At 45.1% G+C, this 23,418-nt stretch overlaps 2 protein-coding genes across 2 annotated transcripts; both read left to right on the top strand.

Moving 5' to 3' along the window:
* The first annotated feature begins 259 nt into the window (after positions 1-259).
* On the top strand, positions 260-10,599 carry LOC132592281 (cytochrome P450 2A13-like). The gene is made up of 9 exons (XM_060275497.2): positions 260-489; positions 1,611-1,773; positions 2,158-2,307; positions 2,644-2,804; positions 4,887-5,063; positions 8,733-8,874; positions 9,010-9,197; positions 9,721-9,862; positions 9,954-10,599. The coding sequence occupies exons 1-9, from the start codon at positions 310-312 to the stop codon at positions 10,133-10,135; spliced, it is 1,485 nt and encodes a 494-aa protein (XP_060131480.2). The 5' UTR covers positions 260-309; the 3' UTR covers positions 10,136-10,599.
* A 5,504-nt stretch (positions 10,600-16,103) lies between these two features.
* On the top strand, positions 16,104-21,417 carry LOC132592282 (cytochrome P450 2A13-like). The gene is made up of 9 exons (XM_060275498.2): positions 16,104-16,310; positions 16,570-16,732; positions 17,114-17,263; positions 17,597-17,757; positions 18,532-18,708; positions 19,236-19,377; positions 19,513-19,700; positions 20,233-20,374; positions 20,466-21,417. Exons 1-9 carry the CDS (start codon positions 16,131-16,133, stop codon positions 20,645-20,647), a joined length of 1,485 nt encoding a protein of 494 aa, XP_060131481.2. The 5' UTR covers positions 16,104-16,130; the 3' UTR covers positions 20,648-21,417.
* Positions 21,418-23,418: the final 2,001 nt, after the last annotated feature.

Genomic DNA, 23,418 nt, shown 5'->3' with positions numbered 1-23,418 from the left:
AATGATTCAGAATTCTGAGCAATGGGGTGAGAGAATTGTGCTTGCCTCTGGGACTCCTTGAAGCTCCCTTGGTTGGTGCAGGCAACTCCCTTTCACCACTATCTGTCCATCTGAACTTTGCTCTGGAAGGTCTTCTCTTGACCTGAAAGAAGATGTTGAGCAGAGAGTAAACAAGTTGCACAACTTCAAGAAGCGGGTTCTTTCAAAGATATGTAAAAGGCTCAAGTCAGGCTGGGCAGGTATTTTCTCTTCCCAGCTGGTCAGTAACACATTGCCTGTAGAGCTCCACAGGAGACCCGCAACCTCCCCATGGATCTCCTGACAGCAGCAGCCCTTTTCCTGGTCATCTGCCTCTCTTGCCTGACGGTCCTCTCAACATGGCAGCAGATGCACCGCAAAAGCCAGATGCCACCTGGACCAACACCCCTCCCCTTCATTGGGAACCTGCTCCAAGTCAACACAAGTGATATGTACCGTTCACTCATAAAGGTAACTTTCTATAATGTGTCAGTTATCCACTCTCTGATTTGTTATTATCAAATCGTTTTGTATACTGCTGCTTAATGAAGATCCCTCATATCCATACCCAACCTTCTCTCTCTCTCTCTCTCTCTTCTCCCTCCCCCCTCCACTTGACACAACATCTCCTCATAACTCTCCTTCCACCACATTCTCCAACTTTTGATCTCTCTGAGGTCTATGAGGTGTTGGGGAGAAGCAGTATACCTGGTGGGGGACACAGCATGTTCCTTTTGGGTTGTTAATTCCCTCTCCCCTCCATGGCTCCAAGAAGCTGTCAGCATGCAACAGTGGCCAGACGCCAGGAAACAGCTGAAACTCACCGGCTGAAACAGGTGAAGGAATCCAGTGGGTTGCAAACCCTTAGTTAGTTAGGGAGGTGCCTAGTATGCGATGATCAGCTGCAGAAGACTGAGACCAAATGCAGGTCCAACAGTCAAGAAAGCAGTTTCTGCATGAAGAGAGAAATGGGGGACAGAAGGGGCTCATCAACCTGAGAAGGAAGAAAACCTAGGAGAACTCTTATCCTAAACCACCACTGCTTTGTGATTACACTCATTCATGGGAAAGGAGGAAACCCCGAGGGGAGGGGAAATCTGTACCCGCTGCCTTGTGAGATATCTTTGGGGGATAAAGATTAGACCATATGCAAATCCAGAGTGGAGTCCCTAAGGCGCTTGGATGATGTCTTGCTCACCTCCTTCTGGCAACTCCTGCAGCCAAGCTGGTGCAAGTGTATTGCTTTGTTTCCCCTCGGGCCACAGCACTGAGGCTGAGAATAGGGTCTTGCCCAGGAACCCCCTACACACTGACCAGGCTTGCACCCCGGAAAGGTAACTTTGGTGCTGTAGATACAGATTTTCTCTCTTCATTATTCTGTTTCATGGAATTTGGGAATGGAGGGAACTGCCGATAGCTGATAGCCACAATGGATCTGCTTTGCCTCCGCAGTTGGAGGCAGCAATGCATCCCAGTTTCTGGAAACCACATGAGGGCATCTGGCTGGTCACTCTAAGGACAGGATACTGGACTCTAGATGTGCTCCCTTTTAACCTGATACAGCAGTCTCTCCTTGTGCTCTCTTTTCACAGATTCGTGAGAAATATGGTCCTGTCTACACCATCCACTTAGGGCCCCGTCGTGTTGTGGTTTTGTGTGGATACGATGCCGTGAAGGAGGCCCTGGTGGATCAGGCTGAAGAGTTCAGCGGCCGTGGAGTGCATGCCACGTTTGACTGGCTATTCCAGGGTTACGGTCAGTCTCTTCTTGGGCAGTCCTTGGCCAGAGCACATTATTACTGGCATTTATATGGCACCTTTTAGCAAGCATAGTACTGGAGAGTCTCAATGGTGGGTCTGTGCCATAGATTATTGTTATTTCCATTTTACTGTGGAGGTAAGTGAGCCTGAGACTCTCTCTCCCTATAAAAAAACCACACACATATCTTAGGATGTTCTCCCAAAACCTAAATTCTGAACTTTAAAACTGGACAAGATTTGAAAATGAAGACATTTTCATCATTATTATTTGTTGGAGGTGGGGGGGGGGGATCTCCATCACTGTGTGTTTTCAGCCACATTCCCACTGAGTGCACATTCTCCTGCTCCTCCTTCCCTTTACTCCTCCTTTGCTTCTCAGGGGTTGGCTTCTGTACCTGGGAACGGGCCAAACCGCTACGCCGATTTTCCATCACGACACTGAGGAATTTTGGGATGGGAAAGAGATCCGCCGAAGAGCGGATCCTGGAGGAGACCCACTTCCTGCTGGAATCCCTGAGGGCGACAAAAAGTGAGCTCGGTTTTGGTATCTTCAAGAAATGTGGCATAATGGCTTACAGATACTGTAATGGAAACTGTTGGCGGTTAACTGTGAATTTAATGCTGATAAACTGAATCTTTGGGTTTAATTTAGATGATGTTTCATGAGTTTTTACAATAAGTATTAATTGTTGTTTTTTGTGATACTCTTCTAATTAATATTCTGCAAGCCACCTTGAGGGCTTTAGATGAACAGCGAGGGAGAAATCACCAGATGAAAGAAAACACCATTAAAGACTGGGTTGATTTGCAAAGGGTTGCCTTGATTTGCTCCAGGGTTGAGTGACTTGGGGGTCTCTCTTTCTAGGTGAACCCTTTGACCCCACTTTTGTCCTGAGCCGCTCAGTGTCCAACATCATCAGCTCCATCACCTTTGGCAACCGCTTTGAATACGAAGATCAGGAGTTTCTCTCCATGCTCCGCACTATGCTGGAAACCTTCCAGTTTACTTCCACCTCTTGGGGACAGGTAAATTGGAGGGGAAGTGGAGGACTTCCATCGTGAGTTTGTGAATAATGCAATTTCTCTTTATCTACTCAAGGCATGGTATGCAGGACAGCCACCACTGGGTGGGGCTCTCTCATTACCCCAAAGTCCAGCAGTGGTCAAGACACAGGGTTAGAAGCTGCAGCATCACCAGCTAAGGAGCTAGATCAAATTCTTTTTTTTATAATCTATTTTTATTAATTTTCCAATTAAAACACGATTATATCACATTCATTATTTCGAATTATACAAATACATATCAATTAAACCGAATATTATGCCAAATCATATAATATTTTCTGGAGTTCCCATGCTTCAAAAATTTGGGGATTCCTCGCACCCGTCTACTGCCGTCTTTTTCTAAAGTCCAAATCTTCTCTCAAAATCCAAAATAATCCCGATCATTCCCCACCAGTCACTAAAATATTTTCTTCTTTCATCCGATTTTTTTCACAGCTGCTGAAATAAGTATCAAACGAGAGTTCACATATATTCTTTCTCCTGTGTGAGTTTTAATCGTCCTGCCTCCCCCCCATATATCTTCTGTCTGGAATGTCCTGTTGCGTCAGCCTTTCAACACGGAGCAGCGCCATCTTAAAAAGCTTAGATCACTTTCGTTTTCTTAAGCTTTTTATTTTTTAAACCACCGATCTTTGTAAAATTTACAGCTTTTCCAGGCAAAGAAACAGCAGTCACCTTATGTATAGACTCTTGATAAGTTTGTGGCTCTCCTTGCCCTGTAGCTGAACTTAGCTTCAGATCGCTGTTCAAATTCAAAGTGCGTCACAACCATAAATCCACCGAACGCATTCCAGGGACTCCGACCATCCAGTTAAAGGGGGGCCTCTCTCTTCAGTAGTTTTACAACTTCAAAGGATATGCTCAGTAGAATAGTTTATAGTTCATTACTCACTCAGGTATTCTTTATCTCTCATTTGTTCCAAACAAACAAGGACGTCCCGTCCGGGAAGGTATGGAGTAACTCGTAGAGTATATGAAAAAAATAAAAAAGTTCGCTTCCCTTCTCGTTACGTCCCCATCAATCTTTCTTCCAGATAAAATACAGCTTTGACTTCTCACCCTCAGCAGCACAAATTCCTTGGCAGTAAACAGAGCTTCTTCCCCTCCTTCCGAAGCATGTCCATGAATACGCCTAATTATCTTCTTTAATCATGGAGATCCCGCTCTGCAAGTTGGCGTCCGGGAGATCCGACATTTCATGAGTGCTCTCAGCCCAGGCCCCCCCCCCACTCCTTGAACAGTCGGAGTGGGTTTTGGGGCATTGCGGGCCCGCGGGCCCTCTCCGTAACCCCCGGAGAGGTAAGGGGGTTGCCTTTAACTCCCCTGGCAACCGCCGAATTCCTCATGAAGGTCGGAGGGATGGAACAAGGGTCAGCCATTCCTGCAGGCGGAAGCGGAACTGTCGGAGCTAGATCAAATTCAGGGGTCTGAGTGAGCCTGACCAGAAAAGCTAATATTACAGTCTTCCATACCAGCAGAAACTACGTAAGTTCTCCACAAGTGGGCAGAACTTGGGAAAAGCTTAAAAATGGTTTTGATATCTGTTGGAGCAAGCGTCTCACTCTGAGCTCTCCATGGTGCTGCAACTCCTTATCTGCCTTGCTCTTTGGTCAGGCTCTGCCCGGAGCAAGTTTACAATGTTGCTTCAACCACAGCAAATTTCAGATTGAGGCACTGAAGCTGCTGGCTTTGTAAGGAATTCCTCCTCACCCCCTGATTCTTCCTCCAAGTTGCCTTCCTTGTCACTCAAAGAGGAGAAGTCAGGTCCTGAGGTTTTGTCTGTGACGAGTTTATGGCTTAGTCAGCACCAAGTTATATCTGTGTGGAATCAGGTGTACCTTCTGTCTGTTCTTCTTGGAGACACACTTCTCCAGTCTCCCTTCTTTTCAAGCCTCCTGTTTTCCCCAATCCTTCCATGATAACGAGGACCCAAGGGATGGAGGAACTCCTGCTTCTGCCTGCCCCCAAAATCAATCTCAACTGACTTTGTTCAATATCTTTTCTCTCTCTTCTTCCCCGAACTCTGCATTCCTCCAAACACAGCTGTATGACATGTTCTCGGGCATCATGCAGCACCTACCTGGCCCACAAGATAAAACCTTCAAGGAGCTGTTGGGTCTGAAGGAGTTTATTACGAAGAAGGCAAAAGCAAACAAGGAGACCTTGGACCCCAACAACCCTCGGGATTTTATTGATTGCTTCCTAGTGAAAATGCAGCAGGTAAGATTATGTTCTTCTAAGGACTATGATCAATTTCTGTGTACAGAAACTTTGTAGACTCTGTTTCTTTCTTTCTTTCTTTAATAAATCTTTATTGAATTTGTGAGCTGAGGGGTTAACTGCTGTGAGCTGAGGGGTTAACTGCTCAGCAGTCGTCCTGTATCATGTGGGGCCTGTTCTCATGTAAACAGGAAGTATTGGTGATGTGGCATGTAAACAGGAAACAGGAACTGTGTGTAATCCCTGTTACTGTTGGTTTCTGTTATATGAGAACGTTATGTGTACTGTTTGTCAGTCTGCCGTTTGCAGTCTGTTCTGTTGTTATGCAGTTCGTCGCAGCTGAAGCATCATGGAGATGAACACTCCTGGCTGAGCTGCACTAACTTTAATAAATCTCTGTTTTAATGAACAAGGGAGTGAAAGTGATTTATTTTCTCAGGCACGCAAGAGTGTTGAAAGCTGAATAAGTCTTCCGCTGCCACAGAAGACTGCAGGCTGTTATCTAAACTTCAGAAGGGAAATTCCTGGACGTTTAGAAACCAGGCTTGACTTTGGGACGCAGAAGGAAGCGGGCTGGACATACTCTGCTACGCAGCTGGAATCGTGTGCAGGCAGATAAATTGCCTGACAAGGCTGCGATCACTGTTGTTTACCAATTGCTTAACTGGACAACATTCTAACAGAATTAAAGTACTAATATATACACATATATTAAAGAATTAAAGTACTAATATATACCGCACAATTGCGCTCATTTCGCACGCTAGCAAGGTTATGCTTAAAATTCTACAAGGCAGGCTTAGGCAGTATGTGGACCGAGAACTCCCAGAAGCGCAAGCTGGATTTCGAAGGGGCAGAGGAACCAGAGACCAAATAGCAAACATGCGCTGGATTATGGAGAAAGCTAGAGAGTTCCAGAAAAATGTCTACTTCTGCTTCATTGACTATGCAAAAGCCTTTGACTGTGTTGACCACAGCAAACTATGGCAAGTTCTTAAAGAAATGGGAGTGCCTGATCACCTCATCTGTCTCCTGAGAAATCTCTATGTGGGACAAGAAGCTACAGATAGAACTGGATATGGAACAACTGATTGGTTCAAAATTGGGAAAGGAGTACGACAAGGTTGTATATTGTCTCCCTGCTTATTTAACTTATATGCAGAATTTATCATGCGAAAGGCTGGACTAGATGAATCCCAAGCCGGAATTAAGATTGCCGGAAGAAATATCAACAACCTCAGATATGCAGATGACACAACCTTGATGGCAGAAAGTGAGGAGGAATTAAATAACCTTTTAATGAGGGTGAAAGAGGAGAGCGCAAAATATGGTCTGAAGCTCAACATCAAAAAAACCAAGATCGTGGCCACTGGTCCCATCACCTGCTGGCAAATAGAAGGGGAAGAAATGGAGGCAGTGAGAGATGGAGGCAGTGACAAACCTAGACAGCATCTTAAAAAGCAGAGACATCACCTTGCCTACAAAGGTCCGTATAGTTAAAGCTATGGTTTTCCCAGTAGTGATGTATGGAAGTGAGAGCTGGACCATAAAGAAGGCTGATCGCCGAAGAATTGATGCTTTTGAATTATGGTGCTGGAGGAGACTCTTGAGAGTCCCATGGACTGCAAGAAGATCAAACCTATCCATTCTTAAGGAAATCAGCCCTGAGTGCTCACTGGAAGGACAGATCGTGAAGCTGGGGCTCCAATACTTTGGCCACCTCATGAGAAGAGAAGAATCCTTGGAAAAGACCTTGATGTAGGGAAAGATGGAGGGCACTAGGAGAAGGGGACGACAGAGGACGAGATGGTTGGACAGTGTTCTCGAAGCTATGAACATGAGTTTGACCAAACTGCGGGAGGCAGTGCAAGACAGGAGTGCCTGGCGTGCTATGGTCCATGGGGTCACGAAGAGTCGGACACGACTAAACGACTAAACAACAACATATACACATACATATATACATACATAAAGATAAAAAGAAAAGATTAAGATGAAAGGAGAGAGAAAAAGAAAGAAAACACACTGAAAAAAGAAATTTGCATTATTATACAATCATTCATTAAATTTCTCAATAAAAGACTTCCAGTTATTCTCATTGTACTTGTATCATTATTTACATTTAACACACAGCCTTCTGTTACCCTTATTTATCTTCGTGTACTCTAGTAAATAAACATTTACACATTGTGTTTTACAATGATCAATTGAATTCTGCAAGGAGCTTTTTACTTGTACTGTATGTTTTCAAGTAATCTTTTAATAATTTCCACTCTTTGTATACTTTCTGATTGGAAAGCCCTCTTACTTTCCCTGTCATCTTTGCCAGTTGGAGGTATTCAGTCATAAGAGTCTGCCATTCTATTATCGTGGGTACTGTTTCTTTTTTCCAATTTCTTACCACTAATATTCTGGCTGCTGTAGTTCCATACTTAAACAATGGCCTTAAAGCTTTTCTGATTTCCGCTGTCATTATTCCTAGGAGGAAGGCTTCTGACCTTTTTCTGTATGTAAATCTAAATAACTTTTTGAATTCAATGTACAGTGGTACCTCGGGTTAAGAACTTAATTCGTTCTGGAGGTCCGTTCTTAACCGGATTTCTGTTCTCATCCTGAAACAAAGTTCTTAACCTGAGGTACTATTTCTGGGTTAGCGGAGTCTATAACCTGAGGCATCTGTAACCTGAAGTGTCTGTAACCCGAGGGAAAGGTAAAGGGACCCCTGAGCATTAGGTCCAGTCGCAGACAATTCTGGGATTGTGGCACTCATCTCACTTTACTGACCGAGGGAGCCGGCATACAGCTTCACGGGTCATGTGTCCAGCATGACTGAGCTGTTTCTGGTGAAACCAAAGCAGCCCACAGAAATGCCGTTTACCTTCCTGCCGGAGTGGTACCTATTTATCTACTTGCACTTTGACATGCTTTCGAACTGCTAGGTTGGCAGAAAGTAACCCGAGGTACCACTGTATAATTTATCCCAAAATTCACGGATGACTGTGCAGTTCCACCACATGTGTAAGTGTGATCCTGTCTCTTTTTTGCATCTCCAACAGATTGGTGATCTGCCTTTATACATTTTCATAAGTTTTGCTGGAGTGTGATGCCATCTATAAATCATTTTCATTACGTTCTCCCTAACATTATACCACGCCATGAATTTTATGGATGGCTTTAAAAGAGGATTAGACACAATGATGAGAGTTCTATTGAAGGCTACTAGCCAGGATGGCTGTACCCTGCGCTCCACAGTTGGTTGCAACCATGCTTCTGAATACAGTTTGTTGGAAACCACGGGAGGGAGAGGGCTCTTCTGTTCAAACCCTCCTTCCCAGTGGGGCATCTGGTTGGCTGCTGTGAGAACAGGATGCTGGACTAGATGGGCCAGATTCAGCAGGCACTTCTCCTTTGCCTCTGTAACCTTTCTGCACAAAAGGACTGTGTGACACCTCCCTTCCGCTCCACCCAGCCATCTGTTCCCCACACAATCACTGGGCTCCTTTTCAGCACTCCACGACTGTCCCATCCCCTTATTGGATTGAGCATGACATCACTGCAGCTCAGCCAATCAGTAGGGGGGGAGCTTCATAGATAGGAGGCAGTCAGATTGTAGCCTATCCCAAAATATAATCTATGAAACACCCTCTTTCTCCTTTTTCCTCTTGCTAGGAAAAGGAAAACCCAAACTCAGAGTTCTTCCTAGAAAATTTGGTGTATACGACAGCTAACATCTTCTTTGGTGGCACAGAAACAGTCAGCACCACCTTGCGCTATGGGATTCTGCTTCTTCTGAAATACCCGGAGATTGAAGGTGAATGTGGAAGCAGGTGAAAATGAGGGTGGAGAAACGTCTTTGTTCTTGCCAGTTAAGAACTGGCATTCTTGTTTAGCTCCCTGGAAGGTGCAAACGGACACTTTTTGTCACATCTTGCTGATTTCTCAACAGAGAAGATCCACAACGAGATCGAACGTGTGATTGGTCTGAATCGCATTCCCAACATGGATGACCGTCCCCTGATGCCCTACACAGATGCTGTGATCCACGAGATCCAGAGATTTGGTGACATGCTCCCCTTGAGTTTAGCAAGACGTGTGACCTGTGATACCAAGTTCCGGGGATACACCATTCCCAAGGTACTGTGGTTTCATTCATTCCTGAGCCTCCTGCTCTTCTGCTCCACCCTCCAGTACAATTTCCAGACAAGTTTTGTGGGCTAGCAAATTCCCCTGAGGCACCTCTGTCTCTGACCTGTCTGCCATCATCATTGTGGGGGTATCCGAGTCAAATCCAAAATAAGACCTGAAGAGCCCAGCCAGATGATGTGGTGTTGCTTCCACATCTGCTCGTGCTGCCTTCACCAAAGGAGTGGTGGTAATTATAGGGCTTAAAGGGGTTTCATTCTAAACATTTTCCCCTTCCCTTCTCATCAGGAAGAACTTTTCGAGGGTAATAGCTTTGGGGCTGTAGAAAGGGCTCCCTCAGAAATTGATGGAATCTCTTTCCAACAAGGTTTTTCCAACCGAGGTTGGATGGCCATTTGTCATGGATGTTTTCGTTGAGATTTCTTCATCACAGGTGGTTGCACTAGATGGCCCACAGGATCCTATCCAGCTCTACAATTCTATGCATCTAAGATTCTCTCCCTCTCTTGTTCAGGGGACTGAAGTCATCCCTGTGCTTGGATCTGTGCTGAGAGACCCCAAACATTTTGGAAGACCAGATGTGTTTGACCCCCAACATTTCCTGGATGACAATGGGCAGTTCAAGAAGAATAAGGCTTTTATGCCTTTCTCGGTTGGTGAGTGAGGCCCCTTCCCTTTCCAAGGTACTGCCAAGCCCTTTATAACAGCCCCCTGAAAGCCTGAATTCACCTCCCTCCTCTTTCCTAGGGAAACGCTATTGCTTTGGGGAACACCTCGCTCGGATGGAGCTCTTCCTCATCCTCACCAGTATCCTGCAGAACTTCCGCCTCAAATCTCCCATCCCACCTGAAGACATAGACATCTCTCCCATGCTGGTTGGCTTTGCCACCCTTCCGCATTTTTATGAAATGTGTGCCATTCCCCTCTGAAGGTGGTCAGGTGTCTTGGAGAAGCAAAACCCCATTGTCACCCACCTTGGCCACCTAAAGGAAGGTACACACACACACACACATGTCCACACCACCATAATTTTAACAATGACAATGTTTAACATTTTTCCATTTTCTGGAATTACTTCTTTGTCTACATATTTAGTATATTAGTATCTTGTGAATGTTTATTTTTCTGCTGCACCCCTAATTGAGGAAGCTGTAAGATCAAATATTTCATCTTGGTTCTCTAATCTCTTCTTTTACCTGCACTTCTTTTTATAAGCCATGCACAAACCCCAGCTGTAAAATCACCCCACAAAATTCTAATGCCGTCTGCTATTGCCATGTTTTGAATAAAGAGATTACAGATTTCACTTTGGAGCTGTCTTTTCACTCCACTTTCTTGTAGAACAGTTGACTCTACCTTCCATATCATGCGCCCTGACTGTTTTGGTTTTTTAAAAATAATATTTATTAAAAAATTCCAATCAAACCAAATAATATATTCCAGATTATACCTATAATCCAATAATAAAAAATCCCAATGTTATGCCTAATTATAAATTATTTATTTATCTATTTATTATTCAGCTGGCTTCCCATTCTTTGAGATCGGAGGGAATCCTAATCATCTCATAGTTCTACCGCATTTAAAAATATTACAATAATTCCCTTCATATATTCTGGTGTTCACCCTTCATTATCACTGGGAAGTGAACTGGGGTCCTCTATCTGACATGATGTGACGAGGTAGCCCGTACAGCCAGAAAATATGATCAATGACCAGACGGGCTGTTTCTTGGGATGTCGGCAGTCCTTACAGACCACGAAGTGGGCCATCTTGGTGAAAAGATCCACAACCACCCAGAACACCATCTGGTGTTGTGAAGCCTGGAGATCTGTGATGAACTCCATGGCTATTGGTTCCCACGGTCCTTCTGGAGTGGGTAGAGGTTGCAGGAGTCCCGCTGGCGCTTCCCATGGCCTCCTGGCCTGCTGGCAGACCTCACAGGCTCTGACATGCTCCCAAACATCCTTCCGCACTTGCGGCCACCAAAATTGGCGTATCACATGATACAGTGTCTTGTACCGCCCAAAATGGCCCACCGTTGGACAGTCATGACATTGGCGCAGCACCCTTGCCTGCAGTTCCCTGTCCGGCACATACAGCGCCTCTCTGTGGTATAGTAGACCATTCTTCTCAGAAAATGGATCCACCCCAGGACTGCCTTCTCTTATTACTGCGAGTTTATCCCTGGCGAACGGGTCTGCTGTTGTATGGTGCTGGAATTCAGGGACGGCCACCGCTGAGCCCGTGGTTAACTGCAGCTGGTGGGGTTGCAATATGTGTCACAACACAGGGTCTGGGCTGGCATTCCCATACTCGGGCTTCCGGGACAACGCTTCAGCCCCTCCATTTTGTCTGCTCAGCACATATACCACCCTACAGTTGAATCTAGAAAAGAATTGAGACCACCAGATCTGCCTCTGATTGAGGTGGCAGGCCGTTTGCCAGTATTCTAAGTTGTGGTGGTCAGTACGGAACTCTATTAGGTGCTGGGCACCCTCCAGGAAATGTCTCCAGGCTGCAAAGGCATCCTTGATGGCTAGCAACTCTTTGTCCCAGATTGTGTAAATCCTTTCTGAATTGTTCAGCTTCCGAGAGTGGAATGTGCAGGGCCGCAAGAATCCTTCCTTGTCAGCTTGCAACAACACTGCACCAATGGCCCTATCAGAGGCATCAGTCTCTACTACAAAAGGCTATCGGGGGTCTGCATGGGCCAGGTATGCCTCAAACGAGAACAGTTTCCTGAGGCGTTCAAACGCTTGTTGCGCCTCTTCTGTCCACCGAAACGGCTTCTTACCCCTCAAGCAATCAGTGAGGGGTGTGGTGAGTTGGGAGTAACTGGGTAGGAACTTCCTGTAATAGTTTGTGAAACCTAAAAACCATTGTAGGTCCTTCGTTGATCGTAGGGCTTGCCAGGATCACACACTCTGCACCTTAGCTAGGTCCATTTGTATACCTTCAGGAGTCAGACGGTAACCCAGGAAGTCTACCGTGGAGACGTGAAAGTTACACTTCTCTTACTTCGCATACAAGCGATTCTTCCTTGGTTAGTTGGTTGGGCTACAAATGGAGATGGGCTTGGGGCCCCCACCAATAAACAACACGTTGGGCAGTCTCTACTGAGAGATGACTCTCCTGTTCTCACTAGAGTTATGGTACAATTTTTGACCAGGATCTTTGAAATTAAATCTGGGGTAGTTTGGCCTGTATAATAGTGATTGCCGAGGATTCCCTCTTTACTGTATGTTTTAGAATTATAACACATATGGACGGTCTATGTGGTTTTTATTGTCTTATATATTCCAATAAAGCTGATGAATTGAAAATGGGGGTGGGCTCTTGTTCAGACCTGGGCTGTTCACATTTCACATTTCTGAAGAAGGAAATATTCTGGGCCCATGAAGGAGTCTTCAAAGTCCAACCTGAAAACTGATCCTTGTCTTGTCTATTCAAAAACCACAAACTTCCCTCTCTCTCACACACACAGCCAAATAATCGAGAGGGCTTTTCTGAAATGTGTAAAAACTCCCTGTAGTGTCATGAGAGAGAAAAAATGCTCTATGCACTTTCTCCATGTCATGCAAAATTTTGTAAAATTGTATCAGGTCCCATATTACATTTTATCTAAGCTAAAAAGGCTGCAATCTTTCAACATAGCGAAGTTGCTCCATCCCTTTGATAATCTTGGTTGTCCTTTCCTGAGTCTTTTCCCAACTCTAAAATGTCCCTTTTCAGGTGAGCTTATGAGAACTGCACACTGACATTCTCTGTCCACTGGAACAAGCCCTCAGCCTAACCGTCCCAGTGCTATTTCCGTTCAAATGCCCTAGTTTCTGAATGTTCTGGTAAACTGATCTTTGAAGTGCATGTGCTCAAGATGACAACCTCCATAGCCATGCCTTTTTGAAGGTTATGCAGCAAAAATCAAGGGAGGCCTTTTGTTTTTAATGTTGTTATTTAGTCGTTTAGTCGTGTCCGATTCTTCGTGACCCCATGGACCAGAGCACGCCAGGCCCTCCTGTCTTCCACTGCCTGCCGCAGTTTGGTCAAACTCATGTTTGTAGCTTCAAGAACACTGTCCAACCATCTCATCCTTTGTCGTCCCCTTCTCCTTGTGCCCTCAATCTTTCCCAACATCAGGGTCTTTTCCAGGGAGTCTTCTCTTCTCATGAGGTGGCCAAAGTATTGGAGCCTCAGCTTCACGATCTGTCCTTCCAGTGAGCACTCAGGGCTGATTTCCTTCAGAATGAATAAGTTTGTTTTTCTTGCAGTCCATGGGACTCTCAAGAGTCTCCTCCAGCACCATAATGCAAAAGCATCAATTCTTCGGTGACCATCCTTCTTTATGGTCCAGCTCTCACTTCCATCCATCACTACTGGGAAAACCATAGCTTTAACTATATGGACCTTTGTTGGCAAGGTGATGTCTCTGCTTTTTAAGATGCTGTCTAGGTTTGCCATTACTTTTCTCCCAAGAAGCAGGCGTCTTTTAATTTCATGACTGCTGTCACCATCTGCTGTGATCAAGGAGCCCAAGAAAGTAAAATCTCTCACTGCCTCCATTTCTTCCCCTTCTATTTGCCAGGAGGTGATGGGACCAGTGGCCATGATCTTGGTTTTTTTGGTGTTGAGCTTCAGACCATATTTTGTGCTCTCCTCTTTCACCCTCATTAAAAGGTTATTTAATTCCTCCTCACTTTCTGCCATCAAGGTTGTGTCATCTGCATGTCTGAGGTTGCTGATATTTCTTCCGGCAATGTTTTTAATACCAAACCATATTTCTTCACATAATTCCCAGTGGCCCTTGCTGTGCTTAACGTCCAGCCTGATAAAGAGTCCTGCTGGACTCAGAGGCTTGCACAGTATTTTGTGACATTCTGGGTTGACCCCAATAAAGGGACTTTGAGGGTTTTCAAGATAAATGTGGCCATGCCTGCTCATGTCACCACCCACTTTCAATGCTTGGCTTATTTGGTGAGCTTTGTGGGAATGTTAGGGATGTGGATTAGGATATATTATTAGATAGATCCTATCCAAGTTTGTGTTAGCAAGCTTCCAATATCAGCAGAGTGACATTCCCCTTTTGTGCGCAGCAAAGCATGTGCGTTAGGTTCGCTAGAAGCTCTATAACAATAATATTATACTTTATACTTCAATATTACACTTCCTGGCAAAGTCCCCTTTGTCCCTCTTAAAAGAAATACACAACACGGTGTTTATAAAATAAGATAGAGTTTACTTACAGTTTCAACCTGAGTTACAGCATAATCTCAGAAAGGCAGGCTTGCTTAGAAAAGTTACAAATATATACATGAAGAGACTACTTAGTAAAGTAAGACTCCATTTGGTCTCACTCTTGGCTGAAGGCCAAGAGAGAGAACCATCCTATCTGTAGATTCTCTGGAGATGTGTTCCCATCGAAGGAGGAAGTAGCTAAGAGAGCGAGTGACTGTTGGCTAGGGGCTTAAATCAGCTAATCCAACTCATCTGCATATCTGGAGGGAACAGGAATTGACCTGTAGTCAGGTGTCCCTCCAGGTGAGTTCCTGTTAGTGGACACTCTAGGAACTGTTGTGACTTGTCTGCCCCAGTGTTCCATCCCACAAACCCCTTCTCAGGCAATTCACAACATTCATTACATACAAAACAAAACATAAACAACTTTATTCAACCACCCAAGAGTCCCAGCTTGACACGCAGGTTCTGGAAACTCTGTCTTGGCAAGGGTTTCGGCAGGATGTCTGCTGTCATCTCTGAAGTGCAGCAGTACGACAGTTCGACAAGTCCATCTTGTATCATCTGGCAAACGTAGTGGTACCTGACCCCAATGTGTTTTGAGCGTGCTAGGAACTTCTCATTCTGCGCCAGCTTTAGACAGCTTTGATTGTCCTCCAGCAGGCTTATAGGTTCCTTTCTCTCCACGGCAAAGTCTGTTAGGAGTTAGTCCAGCCAGGAAATCTCTCTGCACGCTTCTGTAGCCGCAACATATTCCGACTCTGTAGACGATAAAGCTATACATTTCTGTTTATAACTGCCCCATGTGATAGCTCAGTCCCCATACATAAAAACATGCCCACTTGTGGATTTATAATCAGAATTATCACCCGCCCAGTCAGCATCAGTGTACCCAATGAGCTTAGGGTCACTGACAGCTGATAACTTTAATTTACAATTCATTGTACCCTTAAGATATCGAACCACCCTCTTCACACCAACCCAATCTGGACTGGATGGCCCTTGTGGTCTCTTCCAACTCTATGATTCTATGATTCAATCATGCTCAGTGGGACTACTCACTGTCTGCCCCAGTGTTCCATCCCACAAGCTTCTCCCTGAGAAAATCTCATATACTCTCTCTCTCTCTGTGTGTGTGTGGTTGACAAATGGTGCTGCATTCCTCCTGTGACATAAATGGTGATGCTTTCCCCCTGCCTGTTCCTGTTCTGCTTACACCATTGTTGGGGACTACCACAATGCACTTTATGGGGGGGGCTTGAATTTGATTCTGGCTCTATCATTGACTCCCTGGACTACTCTATTACTGCCGCAGCCACCCCTTTGCAGCCTCTTTCTCAGCTGCTCTCCTTCTAGTCTTAAACCAGCAGAGACCCTGTCAAATGATACGGACTTCTGAGAAACGGGATGAGAGAATTGTGCTTGCCTCTGGGACTCCTTGAAGCTCCCTTGGTGGTGCAGGGAACTCCCTGTCACCACTATCTGTCCATCTGAACTTTGCTCTGGAAGGTCTTCTCTTGACTTGCAAGAAGACATTGAGCAGAGAGTAAACAAGTTGCACAATTTCAAGGAGGGGGTTCTTCCAAAGGTATGTAACAGGCTCAAGTCGGACTGTGCAGGTATTTTCCCTTCCCAGCCGGTCATCAACACATTGCCTGTAGAGCTCCACAGGCCACCCGCAACCTTCCCATGGATCTCCTGACAGCAGCAGCCCTTATCCTGGTCACCTGCCTCTCTTGCCTGACGGTCCTCTCAACATGGCGGCAGATGCACCGCAAAAGCCAGATGCCACCTGGACCAACTCCCCTCCCCTTCATTGGGAACCTGCTCCAAGTCAACACAAGTGATATGTACCATTCACTCATGAAGGTAACTTTCTATAATGTATCAGTTATCCACTCTCTGATTTGTTATTATGAAATCGTTTCTATATACTGCTGCTTAATGAAGATCACTCCACACGTGGAAAGAGCGCTCTTGTGTTCGGGTCCTGCTTGCATTCAGGTCCTGCTTAAAGGGTTCCCAGAAGTGGTAGCTGGTTGGTCACTCTGAGAACAGGATACTGGACTCTAGATGTGCTCCCTTTTAACCTGATCCAGCAGGCTCTCCTTGTGCTCTCTTTTCACAGATTCGTGAGAAATATGGTCCTGTCTACACCATCCACTTAGGGCCCCGCCGTGTTGTGGTCTTGTGTGGATACGATGCCGTGAAGGAGGCCCTGGTGGATCAGGCTGAAGAGTTTGGTGGCCGTGGAGAGCTAGCCGTATTTAATTGGCTTTTCCGGGGTTATGGTCAGTCTCTTCTTGGGCAATTTTTGGCATGAGCGCATTATTACTGGCATTTATATGGCACCTTTCAGCAAGCTTAGCACCGGAGAGTCTCAATGCTGGGTCTCTGCCATAGATTATTGTTATATCCATTTTGCTGAGGAGGTAAATGAGCCTGAGAGCCTCTCTCCCTATAAAAAATACTCACACATATCTTAGGATGTTCTCCCAAAAGGTGAATTCTGAACTTGAAAACTGGACAAGATTTGAAAATGAAGACGTTTTCATCATTATTATTTCTTGGAGGTGGGGGGGAATCGCCATCATTGTGTGTTTTCAGCCACATTCCCACTGAGTGCACATTCTCCTGTTCCTCCTTCCCTTTTCTCCTCCTTTGCTTCTCAGGGGTTTTCTTGAGTAATGGGGAAAGGGCCAAACAGCTACGCCGATTCTCCATCACAACGCTGAGGAATTTTGGGGTGGGAAAGAGATCCTTCGAAGAGCAGATCCTGGAGGAGACCCACTTCCTGCTGGAATCCCTAAGGGCAACAAAAAGTGAGCTCAGTTTTGGTATCTTCAAGAAATGTGGCATAATGGCTTACAAGGAATAGAAACTGTTGACGGATAACTGGGAATTTAATGCTGATAAACTGAATCTTTGGGTTTAATTTAGAAGATGTTTCATGAGTTTTTACAATAAGTATTAATTGTTGTTTTTATGTGTATACTCTTCTAATTAATATTCTGCAAGCCACCTTGAGAACTTTAGATGAACAGCGAGGGAGAAATCTGCAGATAAAAGAAAACACCATTAAAGACTGGGTTGATTTGCAAAGGGTTGCCTTGATTTGCTCCAGGGTTGAGTGACTTGGGGGTCTCTCTTTCTAGGTGAACCCTTTGACCCCACTTTTGTCCTGAGCCGCTCAGTGTCCAACATCATCAGCTCCATCACCTTTGGCAACCGCTTTGAATATGAAGATCACGAGTTTCTCTTCTTGCTCCGCGCTATTCTGGAAACCTTCGAGTTTGCTTCCACCTCTTGGGGACAGGTAAATTGGAGGGGAAGTGGAGAACTTCCATCGTGAGTTTGTGAATAATGCAATTTCTCTTTATCTACTCAAAGCATGGTATGCAGGACAGCCACCACTGGGTGGGGCTCTCTCATTACCCCAGTAGTCAAGACACAGGGTTAGAAGCTAAGGAGCTAGATCACATTCAGGGGTCTGAGTGAGCCTGACAAACCAAAGCCAATATTACAGTCTTCCATACCAGCAGGAACTAAGTTCTCCACAAGTGGGCAGAACTTGGGAAAAGCTTTAAAATGGTTTTGATATTTGTGGGAGCAATCGTCTCACTCTGACCTCTCCATGGTGCTGCAACTCCTTATCTGCCTTGCTCTTTGGTCAGGCTCTGCCCGGAGCAAGTTTACAATGTTGCTTCAACCAGAGCAAATCTCAGATTGAGGCACTGAAGCTTGAATTCCTCCCCACCCCCTGATTCTTCCTCCATGTTGCCTTCCTTGTTACTCAAAGAGGAGAAGTCAGGTCCTGAGGTTTTGTCTGTGACGAGTTTATGGCTTAGTCAGCACCAAGTTATATATGGGTGGAATCAGGTGTACCTTCTGTCTGTTCTTCTTGGATACACACTTCTCCAGTCTCCCTTCTTTTCAAGCCTCCTGTGTTCCCCAAACCTTCCATGATAACGAGGAACCTAGGGAGGGAGGAACTCCTGCTTCTGCCTGCCCCCAAAATCAATCTCAACTGGCTTTGTTCAATATCTTTTCTCTCTCTTCTTCCCCGAACTCTGCATTCCTCCAAACACAGCTGTACGACATGTTCTCGGGCATCATGCAGCACCTGCCTGGCCCACAAGATAAAACCTTCAAGAAGCTGTTGGGTCTGAAGGAGTTTATTATGAAGAAGGTAAAAGCGAACAAGGAGACCCTGGACCCCAACAACCCTCGGGATTTTATTGATTGCTTCCTAGTGAAAATGCAGCAGGTAAGATTATGTTCTTCTAAGGACTATGGTCAATTTCTGTGCAAGAAAACTTTGTAGATTCTGTTTCAACCAGGAAAAGTTTGAAACTTGGATGGCTTTAAAAGAGGGTTAGACACAATGATGGGGAAAGTTCTACTGAAGGCTACGGGCCAGGATGGCTGTACCCTGCTCTGCGCAGGTTGGTTGCAACAATGCTTCTGAATACAGTTTGTTGGAAACCATGGGAGGGGAGAGGGCTCTTCTGTTCAAACCCTCCTTCCCAGTGGGGCATCTGGTTGGCATCTGCACAAAAGGACTGTGTGACACCTCCCTCCCACTCCACCCAACCCTCTGTTCCCCACACAATCACTGGGCTCCTTTTCAGCATGCCATGACTGTCCCCTCCCCCTCATTGGATTGAGCATGACATCACTGCAGCTCAGCCAATCATTAGGGGGGGAGCTTCATAGACAGGAGGCAGTCAGATTGTAGCCTATCCCAAGATATAATCTGTGAAACATCCTCTTTCTCCTTTTTCTTCTTGCTAGGAAGAAGAAAACCCAAACTCAGAGTTCTTCCTAGAGAATCTCATTATGACAACCATCAATGTCTTCTTTGGTGGCACAGAAACAGTCAGCACCACCTTGCGCTATGGGATTCTTCTTCTGCTGAAATACCCGGAGATTGAAGGTGAATGCAGAAGCAGGTGAAAAGGAGGGTGGAGAAGCATCTTTGTTTTTGCTAGTTATGAACTGGGATTCTTGTTTAGCTCCCCGGAAGGTGCAAATGGACACTTTTTGACACATTCTGCTGATTTCTCAACAGAGAAGATCCACAAAGAGATTGAACATGTGATTGGCCTGAATCGCATTCCCAACATGGATGACCGTCCCCTGATGCCCTACACAGATGCTGTGATCCACGAGATCCAGAGATTCTCAGATCTGGTCCCAACAGGCGTAGTAAGATGTGTGACCCGTGATACACAGTTCTGGGGATACACGATTCCCAAGGTATTGTGGTCCTATTAATTCCTGAGACGAAGACTCTGCCCTCCAGTACAATTTGCAGACATGTTTTGTGGGCCAGAATAATTCCCCTGAGGCACCTCTGTCTCTGACCTGCCTGCCATCATCATTGTGGGGGTATCCGAGTCAAATCCAAAATAAGCCCTGAAGAACCCAGCCGGATGATGTGGTGTTGGTTCCACATCTGCTAGTGCTGCCTTTCCCACAGGAGTGGTGGTGGTTATGGTGCTTAAAGGGGTTTAATTCAAACCCTGCAAAAGCCATGTTTCCCTTCCCTTCTCATCTCATCAGGAAGAACTTTTTGAGGGCAAGTGCTTTTGGACTGTGGAAAGGGCTCCCTCCGAAGGTGGTGGAATCTCTTTCCAGCAAGGTTTTTCCAACCGAGGTTGGATGGCCATCTGTCATGGATGCTTTCGTTGAGATATCTTCATCACAGGTGGTTGCACTAGAAGGCCCACAGGATCCTATCCAGCTCTACAATTCTATGAATCTAAGATTCTCTCCCTCTCTTGTTCAGGGGACTGAAGTCTTCCCTGTGCTTGGATCTGTGCTGAGAGACCCCAAACATTTTGCAAGACCAGATGTGTTTGACCCCCAACATTTCCTGGATGACAATGGGCAGTTCAGGAAGAATAAGGCTTTTATACCTTTCTCTGTTGGTGAGTGAGGCCTCTTCCCTTTCCAAGCCACTGCCAAGCCTTTTATAACAGCCCTCTGAAAGCCTGTATTCACCTTCCTCCTCTTTCCTAGGGAAACGCTATTGCTTTGGGGAGCACCTTGCTCGGATGGAGCTCTTCCTCATCCTCACCAGCATCCTGCAGAACTTCCGCTTCAAGTCTCCCATCCCACCAGAAACGATAAACATCTCTCCCATGCTGGTTGGCTTTGCCGCCCTTCCTCATTTTTATGAAATGTGTGCCATTCCTCTCTGAAGGTGGTCAGGTGTCTTGGAGATGCAGAATCCCATCACCCACCTTGGCCACCACAAACACACAAACACACACACACTATCTAATGTCCACACCACCATAATTTTAGCAATGACAATGGTTGACATTTTTCCATTTTCTGGAAATGCTTCTTTCTCTACATGTTTAGTATCTTGCTGCCTTATTTCTTGTGAATGTTCATTTTTCTGCTGCACCCCTAATTGAGGAAGCTGCAAGATCAAATATTTCATCTTGGTTCTCTATTCTCTTATTTTGCCTGCATTTCTATTTGTAAGGCATACACAAACCACAGCTGTAAAAGCATCCCTCAAAATTCCAATGTCATCTGCTATTGCTATTATGAATAAAGAGATCACAGATTTCACTTTGGAGCTGTCATTTCACGCCACTTTCTTGTAGAACAGTTGACTCTACCCTCCATATTATGCATTCTGACTGTTTTTTAAAAAATATTTATTTAAAAATTCCAATTAAACCAAATAATACATTCCAGATTATACACATTATCCAATAATCAAACAATCCCAATGTTATGCATAATTATAAATTATAAATTGTTGTTTTTGTTGTTGTTGTTTAGCTGGCTTCCCATATTTCGAGATCAGAGGGAATCCTTATCATCTCATAGTTCTACTGGATTTCAAAATATTACAATAATTCCCTTCATACATTCTGTTGTAAATCCGTCATTATTTTCAACAGCCTCTGTGTTCATTCTACAAGTGAGTTTAAGTCCAAATAAAATGTTTCTGTGTGGATTTTATGACTTTATTCTTCTTCTTTATAGTCCAAATCTGTAGTCCAAGATTTCCCTCTGTCAATTCACACCCTCCCTTCACAAACTGGTGTTTCTGTCGAATCAGTCCAGGAGCCTTCCAGTGCAGGTATCTGCCATATTGACGCACAGTCCAGATAAAATCAAATGATGGCTTCTGCCCAATGTTGCTCCTGTTGTTGTTGTTGTTGTTTAGTCATTTAGTCGTGTCCGACTCTTCGTGACCCCATGGACCAAAGCACGCCAGGCACTCCTGTCTTCCACTGCCTGCCGCAGTTTGGTCAGACTCATGTTTGTAGCTTCAAGAACACTGTCCTACCATCTCGTCCTCTGTCGTCCCCTTCTCCTAGTGCCCTCAATCTTTCCCAATATCAGGGTCTTTTCCAGGGAGTCTTCTCTTCTCATGAGGTGGTCAAAGTTGCTCCTTAACCAACTGCTATTCAAACATTAGCTTTTCCCTGGGGGGGGGGGGGCGGTTACCAAGTAAACTGGAACTACAAGTATCAAAAAATAAAATGTTAGAGGTTTACCACCACCACCCAATAGCAATACAATTTGATTCAGATAGCTGGTCAGTCTACTTTCAGTTTCACTCCTGGCTCCTTGCTGAATTAATACTGTGTCACAAACCTCCCAAGAAGATATCCAAAGTTCTTTGGCGTTTCTCCAGTTGTTAATGAGGTGTCTCTTCTACTCCAGTATAAAAAATCGGAGGGTCTTTTGATCTTCTTCCAGGAAACCAAGAATCAATGACCTTGATTTTCCTTGTTATTTTTTGCAGTCATTTCTGCACATAGTAATTATTAGAGTTATTAAAACCTTATCATATCAACAAATGCAATTTTTTTAGTCTCACTTGCTTTCATAAGTCCGGTAGCCGTTCCTTAAAGAGGGAAATTGCCAAGTGTAATCACATAGACAAATATTGAAGGGAAGTAAATAAAGGCTCAACACCCCCCCCCCCCTCTTTCCGTTCCGTCAAACCGGAATCTCAGATGATAATCCCTTTTTTCAATCAAGTCTTCTAAGTCTTCAGGGGCTGAATTGATTAGCAGAGAAAATCCTCCCTCTTCACTCAAAGCATGTCCATAATTTAAATCCAATTTTTCATCTTAAGAAATGGAAACTTCTCGCTCGTGGGGACTGCTTCGGAGAGTGCAAGAATAGTGCAGGGGCTTTCAATCCAGCACCGCCCACCCCGCCCCCATCCCCTTAGTCCCTCCAGAATTGGGGCCAGGTGTTGGGTGACCGCAGATGAGACTATTTCCTCCGGCCCTGGAGGAGTTTGGGAGGCTGATTACTCCCATCTCACCCTCTAATTGCCCGTGTGAAATGGAGATGGTGGAATTTCAGCCATCTTCAGTGGCAATGAGCCGGAGGTCCATGCCCCCTAACTGTTGAACCTTATTTATCTATTCTACGCTCACAGAGGCATGAGCAGAAAGAAATGGAATTCAAATTGCCACCTTTGCTTCCTTCAAAGATATGACTACTTGGGGGCTACAGTAGTACCTCAGTTTTTGAGTGTCTCGGAACCTGAATGTTTCAAAACCCTAACGCTCAAAACGCGTAAGAAATTCCTTCCGTTTCCGAGCACACCTTGGAAGTTTAACGGCTTTCGCTGTTTGTTTGTCTTTTTACTCCATTGACTTTGCCAACTGCCCTTTGTGCCTCAGTTGTCAAACATTTCAGAATTCGAACGGTCTTCCGGAAGAGATTACATTCAACAACCAAGGTACCACTCTATATCCTTATCTGCTTTATATCCAGCAGATATAAAGTATAGCCGCCTGAGTCAGAGGAAGTTAGGGCCAGGCCTCTTCCAATTTCCTGTTAAAGATTAAAACACATTTGCCACACTCCCCATTTTAAAAAGGCAAAAAGAAGATATCATTTGACTCCCTTTTCCTGCAGAACATTTGTATTAGGGCACCAACAGGTTGGTGTGCTGAAGGGGCAGTCGGGTATCAGCACCGGG

This window comes from Zootoca vivipara, chromosome 6 (genome assembly GCF_965207765.1).
Source record: "Zootoca vivipara chromosome 6, rZooViv2.hap1.1, whole genome shotgun sequence".
NCBI lineage: Eukaryota > Metazoa > Chordata > Lepidosauria > Squamata > Lacertidae > Zootoca > Zootoca vivipara.
Note: the sequence above shows the minus strand (reverse complement) of the source record. Positions and strands in the feature narration are given on the sequence as shown.